Source organism: Micromys minutus (assembly GCF_963924665.1).
Source record: "Micromys minutus genome assembly, chromosome: 23".
NCBI lineage: Eukaryota > Metazoa > Chordata > Mammalia > Rodentia > Muridae > Micromys > Micromys minutus.
The window spans coordinates 28906904-28921108 of NC_137958.1; the positions used below are offsets into that span (position 1 = coordinate 28906904).

General features: G+C 37.4%; 1 protein-coding gene across 7 annotated transcripts in view; it reads right to left on the reverse strand.

Annotated features, from left to right (window-relative positions):
- AKAP9 (A-kinase anchoring protein 9) overlaps positions 1-14205 on the reverse strand; it is a 137072-nt gene that overhangs the window by 67999 nt on the left and 54868 nt on the right. For 6 of the 7 annotated variants that reach the window (XM_080936101.1, XM_080936100.1, XM_080936099.1 and 3 more), the window contains exons 17-21: positions 10393-10737; positions 8809-9018; positions 7669-7809; positions 7079-7182; positions 3989-4194 (exon numbers count right to left, since the gene is read on the reverse strand). In XM_080936101.1, the coding sequence (XP_080792227.1) occupies positions 3989-4194; positions 7079-7182; positions 7669-7809; positions 8809-9018; positions 10393-10737 (1006 nt within the window). The remainder of the gene's footprint in view (positions 1-3988; positions 4195-7078; positions 7183-7668; positions 7810-8808; positions 9019-10392; positions 10738-14205) is intronic. The other variant, XM_080936102.1, reaches the window with a different exon arrangement.

A 14205-nucleotide genomic window follows, 5' to 3' on the forward strand; every position in this document is an offset into this window, starting at 1 on the left:
ATGATAACTTTGCAGAAGCTATGGGAGCGAGAGCTATTACTTATTGCTTAGGGAACCTAAACACTCTCTGTGTTATCTTTGAGGAACTGGACACATTAGTGACAGTTTTGTTTTTCATGTGTTTGCAGAATATGATAAATCTGAGGTAATGAGAACAGTCAGATTTGGTGGAAACACTAACAAAAATGTATGGAGAAATAAGGGTGAAGCAGGAGGAAATTTAAAGGAAGGTAGATGGAAAGCATGCTGGATCAAATTGTTAACTGTCCTAGATTTTGTTGGAAATTTGGGGGTTTTGCTAAAGGTTAATCATATTTTAAAGAGAATGATAACAGCCAATCTATGTACCAGAAGCAATTTTTAAGAGTACATAAAAACGAATAGACTGGTTAAGAGTCTACTTCAATTACTCAGTGAGGTGCGATGAACGATGTGGCAAGGATGAAGAAATAAAAGACAAGGGGAAAGGACACAGGTTGGATACAACTAAATACAAAGGCCAAAGGGCAAGGCAGGCAGAGTCTGGGCGTCAGGTGATTCTCGTGGACAGCATTCATGAAGAAACAGACCACCAGGTCAGCATACCGTCTACGTGGGCATGGAAATTACTCCAGTAAAACAGGATGTATTCACCCATAGACCATGTTTTAAGTTTGGGTCTGCAACTTTTAAACCTTTTTTTAATTAACGTGAGAGTTGAAATACTTGAATTGTATACCTTTGTTGTAAAGACAGCGTTTACTAAGAAGGGAGTCTTGTATACATTATCCATTTTAAATACATTTTAATGAGTCATAAACAGCTACAGGGTACTTATATAATAAATCTGTTTTCATAAAGTCATAAACAGAGAGATTTAAAGGGAAAAACTTCAGTTTTCCCTGGATAAATGAGCCAGCTCTGAGAAGACGTGTGGATTTAACAGCTTAGTGGTTCTCTGAGGACAGTCATGTAACTGTGGGGACAGAACTAAGGTTGGTAAGAACACCTGAATTAATCAACTCTCTTCCAGTGGGCTGACGCTTACTCTGGAGGGGAAAGCTGAGAACAACCAACACTTAAAAAACAAAACAACACTTTAATCAGTGTGAAGGCTGCAGCATGACTTGTGTACAGAGGGGCACTGAGGAGAAAGACTGAAGATACTGGACACACCTGGGAGCAAATCCCAAGCACAAGGTGCAGAGGGCGTGTAAAACTATGCACAATGCCAAAGTCACGGCGCACCAGTGCTTCTGGAATGGCTGGTCAAAAAAACTAGGTACTAAAGCATCTGCAGCACACCTAATAGCTTCTATTTCACGGTTTGGTCTTGGGTTTTAGGCAGGGTCTCTATGTACTAGTCCAGGCATAGAGAGAACTTGCCTAAATTCTCTTGTCTGGGCCACATACTGAGTTCAAGGCTAGTCTGGTTTAAAAAGAAAAACCATCTCCAAAAAACAAGGAAGGAAAGAGATGGATGTGTGAGTTACTGAATGTCTTCAGCACCAGGGTGAATCTGGAAAGGACTTGTGCCTCCCAGTATCAGTGAGGGACTACTGATCTACAGCACAGTGCTGTCCCAAAAGGAAGCCATGGAAGACAGGTGTTCACCCTGGCATCCCAGCAGAGAGGGGACCATCCTCTAAGACTTCTCAAGGCTAAAGGAAACTTACAACACAGTCCTGGGAACCATCCTGTCAGGTGATGGACCACTCCCTCAGACTCAAGTGCGTCTACACTAGCTTTCGGTTCATAGCCAGATTATTATAACAAGGAAGCAAATATTAATAAGTCGATTATTTATTTTTTCAAGTGTTAGCAAGTCCATACCTGTTTAAAATCTAAACAAGTTCAGACTTGAAGACTAAAAATAGGCACTTGTGTGGCTACAAGGGGAAAAGGGCCATATATAAAACAGAAGAGTAAAATTCACTCTTTAATCAGATTAAAACTTAATTGTTGGTATATCAACTATAGCATGAATACTTCCACCTGGAAATATGAGGAAATTCCAGGCTGAAGTCTGACGTCTGACGTACGGAGCACATTACTAATACTGTAAAGCAAGAATGTTATTGGGTTTATGACAAAGTCAACATTTTAAAATCACAAACTGTTTTAATTCAACATATACTTTAAAATGAAAACTGGATCTGTGAGTGTTTCATGGTGATACCAATGGGCACATAAAATTATTAGCAAGACCAATAACACTGCTAATCATAGAAACAAAAATGTTAACTGAGAGCACACACACACACACACACACACACACACACACACACACACAGGGATGCTAATGCTAGCAAAATGATCTTTGAAATAACACCGTACTTCTCTGTGGGTTTGACTTCCCTCTCATACTGTAGGATTCTCCTTTCAGAACTGGCTATCAATTCGATAAGACTCTGAGGACTTAAGACATATGTGAAACATTTTAAAGCAAAGTATCAGTTATGTTTTGATCTTGTGTTGTGGGAATTCCGGTGTTTCCTGTTATTAGTAAGCTGAAGTACCACAGAGCAGGAGCAATGCAGACAGTGTTCAATGTTTCTAGACGCCCAACACGCGCCATTCAATCGGCTGGAATACTTGTCAGTAAGAAAGGACCGCCAGGTTTTTTAAAACAGATGCAAACACACTTCTACACTGACAAATTTAAATGTAACTTAAAAGAGAAGACGCTTTTGGGTCAGACGTCCCTTCACGTCTGCATTCTCAAAGTCAGTCAACTCCCGCAGTCTGACTGTGCCAACTTCTCTCTGTAACTTTTGCACACTGCTGGGGAAGTGAGCCGGCTGCTGCTTGCTGAGGACTGTAGTATCTACGACAACTGTGGGCACGGAGAGGGTCTGTAGTTTCCTCACGGTGTTTCTGACTGTACAAGTCAGCATGGCATCAGCTTCACTAGAAGGACAGTAAAAGTCCTCCCTAGATGGTTAAGTAAATCCAGTTCAGTTTTGATTTTTGCTTGATTAAACATTTGCACATGTTTTACATATGATCTTGGTCTCTACATGTTAGGATCCACACACAGTAAACACCCTTTGCCTACAAGCTTGTGCAGGAGGAAAGCTGATCTGAAAAGTCAATTGACCAAGTGTGCAAAGACTGAATTTGAAGAGAAAGCTTCAAAATCATTATTGTTTCAGTTCCTATTTTACTAAAAACAATTATCTTTAAACTCAACTGGGGTATTTTTAAGTTAATCTTATTTAAAATTTAAGTCATGCTTTCCTTTGAGGTGAGAAACACACACTGCTAGCCAACCTATAATTACACAAACCATCTGTACTTGGCTATTCTCTTCTCACTTCTCCACAGGAAGCTCAGGAAGCAGAATGTTCTCCAGAGTTACAAAGCAGTACTCTGGATGAACTGCCTCTAGCCATGGGCTCAGAGAGGATGAAAGTAAACTAGATTTAGCCTTCTAATCCAAGATTTCAGACCCCATCAGCAAGGTGATGGCAAGAAGCCAAAAGAAGAAGTGAAGGAAAGTCAAGACTTTGTCCCAAAATGCAGACAAGACACATTCTGCTATACCTCACACTTTTTAAAAAGCAGAGAGGACCTATCAGAGGGTACTCCAAAGGTAAAACAAACTTAGGCTTTACAGAGACTTGTTTTAACCTTTCCAAATGGTGCAAGAGTCCTAAATATCTTCATTCTGACCTTTCTTTGGTTTACACGTGGATGTGAGTCCTGAGTAGTGACTTGGAATTATTCTTTGTCAGTAGACAAGGAAAGCAGGCAGGGTGGTAACGCTCGGTAGATATGACGACAGTCCTGAGGCACAACCATCTGCAAATGCTATACAGAACAGTGGTTGAGAAAAGCAGCTTTAAGGTCTTTATGTTCGACCATCCATTAGTAAGTGTGACCCTGTGTATGGCAGTTCAAAAAAGTTCAGTATTTTTCCTCATGTACATTTCTATATCCTGGGAGTGCCCAGAACTAAGCCTATGTTGAAGACATGGATTATTTCAAAAGCATACAGAACCATTACCTCCTACACATTCTTCTTGTACACAAGTTGTGGAAGATACCTCTGCTTCCGACCTCCAAAGCAGGCTGGTACCTGGCTGGCCTTTACTAGATCGGTCCAGAATCCCAAGAACATGGCGACCAATTGTTTCTTCAGCAGCTGATGTTGTCTTGACAACATCTAACAGGATCTTTAGAAGTCTATTATTAGCTTTTTTGAGAGCGTACCTGTACAGAAAAAGAATCAATTGTTTAAATGTTTAATTAAAAATTAAATAAACACACTGCTATTATGTTATTCTGTTTTATAGAACCAGGGACAGTGGTACACTTTTAATCCCAGTATTCGGGAGGCAAAAAAAGCAGGAAAAGTTTGAAGCCAGCTTGGTCTACACAAGTTCCAAAAAAGTCAAGGCTACACAGAGAATCCCATTTCAAAACACCAAAACGAAGAAGAGAAGGAAGAGGAGGAAGAGGGGAAAGGAGGGAAAAGAGTAGGGAGAGGGGAGAAAGAAGAAAAAGAATGCTTTATAACTGGGAAAAATTTGATCCCATTAAAATAATCTGTAATCATATACCACAATGAAGTGCTTCGAGTTTTTATTTACCGTAAACTACATTATAAAAGCACTTGTGTTCTAACAGCTCTATATAGCTTACCATTTTTAAGCACGCATTTTGTTGACCCAAAAGAATTCGAGTCACTAAGGTTCTCAGGTAATGATTAAATTTTGAAAACAATGTTACAGTGTGATAAGCGCATGTGAAGTGCTGAGTTGGTGATGCGTTTTACAGTTACTCACACAGACATTCTGTATTTTATCCTTTCATGTGTCAGACAACACACTTTAAAATATGACTCTAAAAGCCCACAATAAAAATATGGTACTATTTTTACAACTTCTAACAACAAACGTGATGCCAAAACTTCAGGTGAGATAGGCACAGATCTGTCTTAAAGAACAATTGTGACATTTCAGCCTAATAACACCAAAGCAAGTGTCACAGGCCTTTGAGACAAAACTAGACCTAGTTTCATATATCACACTCATTTCAGCCAATTGGAGACAAAAAAAAATTAACTGAACAGAAATAAATTATGTCTTTCTTTTTTAAAAAGATGAAAGAGTCATTTATCTTTTTATTCACTGGTTTATTTACTTTAAATGAGGTGACTGTTTAACTCTTCTCTGAAATGTGTTGGCATTCTGACATAATGATTAGAATGAAAATAATTGTATATATGTATTTTATTTAAATATAAATAGGTATTTATATTTAAATAGGTATATGCCTGTATGCGTTTGTATGTAACACATATGTGCAGGAGCTCTCCAGAAGGTGGCATTGGATTTCTTGGGCCTACAGTTACAGGCTGCTGCAAGTTACTAATGGTGGGTTCTGGTAACTGAGCCCAGGTCCTTTGCAACAAACAGTATTAAGTACTCTTGTAACCACTGAGTCATCCCTGCAGTCCCAATCATTAAAACTGTCATTGCCTAGATTTCCTTCTACCCTCTAGCTTACTTATAAATATACACATTTTTAAAATGAGAAACAAAAATGAGGATTGTCCTGGATCAAGTGTTTTCATAAGGTTATTTTCTCTGTAGCTTAAGCTTTTTAAAACTGTCAAAATGTATTTTCATAAATGATTAAGATTATCTCATTAATCTTAATTGCTAATTCAGCAGATGTAGTATATCAGCAAACTTTATTCTTAATAAATATAGACAAAGAACAGACTTCTGTGGTAGAGGCTCCTTGGCTTACAAGAGCTTCATCTCTTGGCTCTACACTAGAGGAGAATATTACTAAAACCCAAGATAACAGCTGTTGGCTTCCCAGCCATATGACCTCCCTATTTTAGGATGAGGTAATAAATGGAGTTGTTTTTCTTTTGTAGTTGTCAAGCAAAGGCAGGCTTCTATTTTTGTATCCAGATCAAGTTATCTACTTACATAATCAAGAATATTAAAAGACCAAATAACAGAAGTAAAGGGTTTTATTTTCTTCACTTTTACTTAAGATTTGTTCAAGTATAAAATCCCATGATTAAAATATTAGATTATTTTACTTTAAAAAATGATTAAACTCATATAATAGTTTAAAACATGAATGAATACTCATTTTATCAACCTCACCATAAAAAAAAAATTCTAAAAACTAAAGGCACGATTTATAAAATATACCAAATGGTGAAAATTTTATTTTATAACGTTCATTTTATATAAACAAACAAACAAACAAAAATGAACCAGTTTCTTTTATGTTGCTAGGACAGGTCTAATTTTCAGACACTGTCTTTCTTTTTGAGTGCCATACTGACTGTGTTTCCTACTGATTAACCACTGGAGCAGCCACAATCTCAGGGGCCGAATTCCTTCATGCAAGCTGAGAGAGGAGACGCAGGACACAGAAAGCTGGCAGTCACAGTCACCCTTACTAGATACTAGTTCTAATTTTAAATCAAAGAAACTATTTTCATTTGAACAAAATAAAATTTAAAACTCTGTGCCTTTCTAGACAGCCTTTAAGTTAACTTGGCTATCTATTCTCATAGTGTTTAACATTTTCATATTAATCTGTGATATCAAAGTAAGGAACAGCATTGTTGCCGCTGGGAGTTTAATTTACTACTCTACATAATTTAAAGATGGATTAAAGGTCCATATGTGTTATACAGCAAATACAAAAAGAAACTAAATGTGACATATATACCATATTGTTTTCTCAAAATACCTAATACTAAATGAATGTCTTAAAGCTAATGAAAAAACAAGACATAAAGATATAAAACTCACTAATAGGAATGATTTTTAGAATACAAAATAGCATTATGAAAAATAAAGTTAATTAAGAAAAGTCCAACATTCAACAACTAAAGAGAGTTGAGATCAGCATCTAATAAAAAATGAAGTGCACACAAAAGAACTAGTCTAATTAATGATAAAAGGTTGTCAATCCTTCTGACACTATGACCCGTATGACCGCATTTTATATACAGTCCGACTTTTAAGACAAAGTACAAATGTACAGGTTAAAGCTCTGACAGCACTGACTGAATTGAAACAGCGTTTAACCCTGTGCTGAGCAAATACACACTTTATACCTTTCATTGGACAGGTTTATGTCGAGAGATACGTCTTCAGGTTTTCTTTCCAATGTCTTGTCTTTCAGTGTCTGTTCCTCAACTTCTTGATTATCATTTCCGTCCTGTGTAAGTTGGTGCAAAGGCAGAGAGGACAAGACAAAGAGAAAACCTGTCATCTTAGAAACGGCAAGCCAAGCTTCTATAATGGTATGAGACGAAACAGAAACCTCTGAGCTTGAGGAAGGCACTGCCTGAAATAATGTTTAACTGAGTGTTATCGAGGGATTAGCATTATCAAGAAAAGATAAAACATTCTGATGCACAGATGAAAAACAGGGAATGGGTTCAAAGGAATGCATGCTGAATACTGTGACAGTAAAATCTGTTAGGCTGCTGCACAGTGGAGCAACAGTTGCTGTTACTGCAACACCAGAATCAAATTACCAGCAGAATGCACGGCATTTCTACTCCACCTACCTTCCATGGGAGCAATCACAGACACATTACGCTGAGTGCCTATGAAACGTTATCACACATGGACAAGAAAGACAAACAAATCCTGGTGCATTGTTGAGCCATGCTCCTGGGTGAGCCAAAGTCCACACTACCTGTGTTTGCATACTGCTGCTGCGCAGCTCACAACACAGCTCCTTTCTTCCAGCTAGAGACAGCTGCTTTAGTGCTTCCAGCTCCTCTAACAGAACCCTTTCTCTCTCTGAAACCACGTGCTCAGTATCTATGAAGGATTTCTGAATAAGAAAAAAGGTCGTGAGAGAATACTGTTGGCGAGAGGAGAAGAAAACAGAAACATTCAGCAGATTTCTTTTAACCCCTTGAGACCACAAGTCGTTTTGCAAACTGTGACTCAGATTCCAGTACAAGGGGTTAAAAGGCATATATAAAATTCAATGCAAAATTTGAAACTTTAAAAAAAAAGTTAATTAAATGTATAAAATCCAGGGATTTGTACAGTTTAATTAATACTTTTATGTCAAATTTGCATTGAAAATTCAGTAGTCTGAATTCACAAAATACAATGAAGAAAAGCAAAATTGAATTTTGAAATGATCCCGATTTTATGCTCCAACTTCAAATTTGCCATTATTTTATATCTGAAGGAATCCCAGTCAATAATTCTCTACTTTTCCTTTTAGTTTTCAAAATTAAATTTAGAGTTTTCATATAAGCTTTTCTGCAATGATTTTGCAAGTATATTTTATATAGCAACCGGTAAGAATATAGCTCCCAAATACCAAAGAAAATGTAAATTTAGTTGAGAAGGGGTTAAGAATGTTATATAAATTTGCATTTTTCAAATCAATGAAAAGAAGTGTGCCACCCCAGATTTCCAACTGTGATTCCCATGGTGATTGAAGATAGCGGAGTGAACGTGTGCTATTGGTGGGCTCCTAGAGGTGAGCCCGCCTCCGGGCTGAGAGAACTACACGTCGGGCACCGCAGCGCAGGCGGCCTAACTGAGGCGTGCCTCTGCTGAGCATCCTCTGCGTCTCCCTGTGCCAGCGCAATGACTCCCGTTTTGCTCTCCGATCCAGAAGGGAAACTACATACATGACTGCATGGCGATCAACACTGTGACTCTGGGTCAACTGTAGATGGCGTGACTCTAATGGTAATATCTGTAACCATTCGTAGACCCAGCAAAATAAATTTGAAGTTTAGAAAAGGTTACTCAGTTCCATCAAGCGTACCGAGACTTTACCGGGGAGAGGAGGGCTCTCAATACCAACCTGGGCTAACCGCTCACTGAGCCGCTTGACCTCCTCTTGTAGCTGCTCCTGGTCCTCTCGTTGTCTCTCCATCTGCTGCATGTGGGCCTGCCTCAACATTTCTGTGGCCTGCTGATGTTCTTCATATTGTCGGACAAGTTCTTGACGCATATCTTCCAACTGTTCATTTAAGAAGAGCTGTCTAGAAGTATCCATATCCTCATCATGGATCTTTATGAGTAAAAACAAAAAGTTCGGCCACCCATGAATTGCGAAAATTTGCCACTATTGATATTTTCATTGAATATGAAAGCAATTCTATTACAGCCATAGGGCCCCTGAATTTTTATCATCACTAATAAAGCCTAAATTTTTAAAAACAGGTATTTCTTTTAAACACAATTGCAAATCAATATTAAACACGGTGTGTTGTTTTTCAGGATGTAAGTATCTATCAGTAAGTTTAGCTAAACTATAATTCTAAAGGAGAAAAGTAAAGATATCCAATAATCCCTCTTATTGTTTTTGACATTTTGTGGGAGGAAATGAAGATTTTTTTATCTTAAAATTATACTTAGGAAAGAGCACGTTTTATTTATTAAATGTATATTATTCAACAGTTATATAACATTCCAGAGAATTTCTTCATAAGAGACAATCACATATTTTCTGTGACTCAGAACAAATCACCTCATTAAAGGATCCTATGAGCATCCTTAGAAAGACAATAATTAAGTCATTCTCCCACCACAGTTGCTGGAAACCAAAGAGATTTTCATGGACATCTCGTAGGCTGTATATTCCTAAAGAGACAGCAATTTTATTTGACTATCCTCTTGAGTAAGATATAATAGTAAATTTGAATTCAAATGATTTTAGCAAAAGTGGGATTTATTTCTATCCATTTAAAAACAGTTAACAGTTGAGGAAATGTGTCTATTTATGAGTACATAAAGAAAAAGAGAATCAGGACCTAGAGAGTAAAATAAATTATTCTTTTAAATAAGTGGTGATTTCCTGTATGTTCTCATATTTAACTGAATAAATCTTTCAGTCACAGATTTGCCAAATCACAGGATAATCTTTAACTGAAACAAAGTTAAGACTGTTGTAATTTACAGAATTTTATTATTTAAGCATTCAATACCACGCTTTTATTACATCCTTATTTAATGGATGAATGTTTGTATGTGAGTACACATGTCTCTCTCTGGGTAAACGTGTGTGTGTGTGTGTGTGTGTGTGTGTGTGTGTGTGTGTGTGTGTACAACTAGAGGAAATCAGTTCTCTCTATCCATCACTTGAGCCTCAGATTTAACTCTGGGCGTCAGGCTTAGGGACAGCAGTATGTCCTATAGCCACCTCCCCGGTAAGTACAATGTCTGTAGGGCAAACAGACATGTTTTATTTAATTAGTGTTACTGTCATTTAACTATGTGCTTTATTACTAATAAACCACAATGTGAGTCATATGGAAACAAGATGACCTGACACTGTCTTCTTTCTTAAGTGACACCTTTGATAATGTATTCATAGTGAACAAACCATTTTCTGTTTTTACAATTTTTTTTGCTTTTTAAAAAATACCCCAGTAGTCATACTTACAGATTTTTTCACTATAAATGTTTCATCTTTGGAAAATATTTCTTCCGAAATAGTTAGTCCATGTTCTTCTGACTTGAGTACATCATCAAGCTCATCATGATTAGACAAAGAAACTGCTTGTCTATATTCTCCTAACTCTTTGCTAAGTGGTTTAAATTCTTCTTTTAAATTCTTGCCAGTTGCCTCAAAAGTCTGAAGACCAACTTGACACTGTGATGTGATGTCATTTAAGTGGTGTTCGCTTTGAGAACATACAGCATGTGCTTGTTCTGACTTTTCTTTCCCCTCAGGTAATCTAGAGAGTTCAGTCTGTTGAGCAAATGCTATACTCATGGATACGATGGCCTAAATGAATAAAACAAACAAACAATTCTTAACCAGGAGCTGGAATTGAAGAAGGAAATTATTACTTAAGGCTACATACATTTTCAAAAGCCTGGCATCAACCCATTCCCAATACTTTTTGGGGACCAAGAACCTGAGACTACACAGCCTACTTGGATAACACCAAGTTCTAAAACAACAACAACAAAACTCCAACAGCAACAACATAACATGAAACCCGTGGCAATAAAATGGTTCCTAGACATTCTGCTGTGCTCATCATCAGTGCCTTGCTCAGCCATCACCTGCAACAGGTGGGAACAAATACAGAGCCCCCCAGGATGACCTTACATGACGAATGAGAAACTTCGGAACACTCAGAGATCTGCTCCATCAAATCCCTCCACTCAGAAGTCAAGAAACTCTGCCAAAGAGGGCAGAAAGAGTATAAGAGGTAGAACTATCCCCAGTCTCCTGAGAAACTGCCAAATTGATTTCCAAAGTAGTTGTGTGAGTTTGTATTCCCACCAGCAATGGAGGAGTGTTCCCCTTGCTCCACATCTTTGCCTGCATGTGCTATCTCTTGGGGTTTATCTTAGCCATTCTGATGGGTGTAAGATGAAATCTCAGAATTGTATTGTTTTTCATTTCCCTGAAAACTAAGTATTTGGAACATTTCTTGAAGTGCTTATTGACCATTAATAGATTCCTCTGTTGAGAATTGTTTAGATTTGTAAGCCATTCTTTAAGTGGGCTAAATGGGTTGTTGGAGTCTAGCTTCTTAAGTTAGTTCTTTGTAAATTTTGTATATTAACTATCTATCATATGTAGGGTTGGTAAAGATCTTTTCCAAATCTGTGGACTGCCAAATTGTTCTATTGACGGTGTCCTTTGCCTTACAAAACTTTTGCAGTTTCATGAGGTCCCATTGATCAATTCTTGGGCTTAGAGCTTGAATCAATGGTGTTCTATTCAGGAACTTTTCTTCCGTTCCAATGCATTCAAGGTTATTTCCTAGTTTCTCTTCTTTGAGATTTAGAATCGTAAGTTTTATGCTGAGGTCCTTAATCCACTTGGACATGAGTTATGTGCAGGGTGGCTCTATTTTCATTCTTCTACATGTAAACATTCAGTTAGTGCACCATTTGTTGAAGATGCTTTCATTACTCCAATGGGGGTTTTGGCCCCATTATCAAAATCATGTATTCATAGGTATGTGGGTTTATTTTTGGGATATTTGATTCGATTCCATTGATCAACCTGTCTGTTTCTGTACAAATCCATGAAGTTTTTATCACTACTGCTCTGTAATACAGCTTGAAGTTAAGAAAGGTGATTCAACCCAAAGTTCTTTTATTGTTTAGGACTGTTTTGACTATCCTGGGTTTTTTGTTTTTTTTCATATAAAGTTCAGAATTGCTCTTTAAAGATCTATAAAAAGTTGTGTTGAAATTTCAATGGGGATTGCATTAAATCTGTAGAGTGCTTTTGGTAAGATGGTCATTTTTACTTCCTTCCAATTTGTATTAGCATGATCTTTTTTAGTTGTGTTATTGTTCTGGCTAGGACTTCAAGTACTACATTGGATAGATAGGGAGAGAGTGGGCATCCTTGTCCCTGATTTTAGTAGAAATGCTTTAGGCTTCTCTCCATTCAGTCTGATGTTAGCTATTGGCCTGCAGTATATTGCTTTGATCATGTTTAGATATGTGGCCTGTATCGCTGATGTCTCTAATGCCTTTAATATGAAGGGGTGTTGGATTTTATCAAAGGCTTTTTTGTTTTGTTTTTTTTTTTTCTTTTAGTTTGTATAGTGGATTACTTTGACAGATTTTCATATATTGAACCATCCTTGCAATCCTGAGATAAGCCTACTTGATCTTGATGGATGTTGTGTTTGATGTGTTCCTGGATGTGGTTAGAGTGTATTTGGTATAAGAGTACTTTTACTTCAATATTCATAAACAAAATTAGCCTGAAGTTCTCTTTGTTGCCTTTGAGCGCTTTATGTATCAGGGTAACTGTGGGCTCACAGAATGAGTTTGTCAGTGTTTCTTCTGTCTCTAGTTTGTGCAATAGTTTGAGAAGTATTGGAATTAGCTATTCTTTGAAAGTCTGGTAGAATTCTGTACCAGTAACACCTGGCCCTTGGTTTTTGGGTTTTTTGTTTGTTTGTTTGTTTGTTTGTTTGTTTACTTGCTTGCTTGCTTGCTTGCTTTTTTTGTTTTTTCGTTTCATTTTGTTTTGGTTTTGATTGGGCAACATTCAGTGACTACTTTTTCATTAGGGATTATGGGGCTGCTTAAATAGTTTACCTAATCTTAATTTAACTTTGGTAATCATTATCTGTCTAAATAATCATCCATTTTTTTAAAGATTTTTCAAGTTTTACAGATTTTCGAGTAAGACCTAATGATATGATCCTTTGACCTTCCTCAGTATTAGTCATCTCCCTTTTCATTTCTGATTTTTCTTATTTGTATACTATCTCTCTGTCCTTGGTTAGTTTGGGGTTTGTGTATCTTATTGATCTACTCAACCAATTCTAGGTTTCATTGACTCTTTGTAATGTTTTCTTTATTTCTGATTGAATTCGGCTCTGATTTTGATTATTTCCTGTCTTGTACTCCTATTTGGTGAGCTTGCTTCTTTTTTTATTTTTCTTTAGAGCTTTCAGGTATACTTTTAAGTTGCTGATATGAGAAATTTCTAATTTTCTTAAGGAGGTTCTTAGTGTTATGAACTTTCCTCCTAGGACTGCTTTCATTTTATCCCATATATTTGAGTCTGTTGTGCCTTCATTTTCATTGAAGACCCAGCTACACCAAACCAGAGCATATACCCAAAATATGCTCCAAGAACTCACAAAGACACTTACTCAACTATGTCCATAGCAGCTTTATTCATAATAGCTAGAAACTGGAAGCAACCTATCCCTCCACTGAAGAATGGATAAGAAAATGTAGCACATCTACACAATGAAATACTATTTAGCTACTAAAAACAAAGACATCGTGAATTTTGCAAGCAAATAGAGGAAACCTGAGAATATCATCCTGAGTACGGCTACCCAGTCCCAAAAAGACATGCATGGTATGTACTCACTTATAAGTGGATATTAGCCATAATATATAGAATACTCATGCTACACTCCACAGACCCAAAGAAGCTAAACAAGAAGGAAGGTCCAAGCAAGGATGTTTGAGTCTCACTTAGAAGGAGAATAAGACAGTCATAAGAGGCAGATGGAGGGAGAGAGCTGAGAGGAGGATGGAGAAGGGGACAGGAGACTGGGGATCAGGTGTAGAGGAACAGGAGAGATGGCTGAATGGCTATGAGAATGAATAGAAATCTGCAACTGACAGGATGAGGGGGCATCTCCAGGAAGAAACAGGGACCTGGGGAAGGGGAGGTGCTCAAGAGTCAATATGGGTGTCCTTAGCTGTGATTCAACCACATTGGGGATATAGAACCTGAAAAGATCATCTC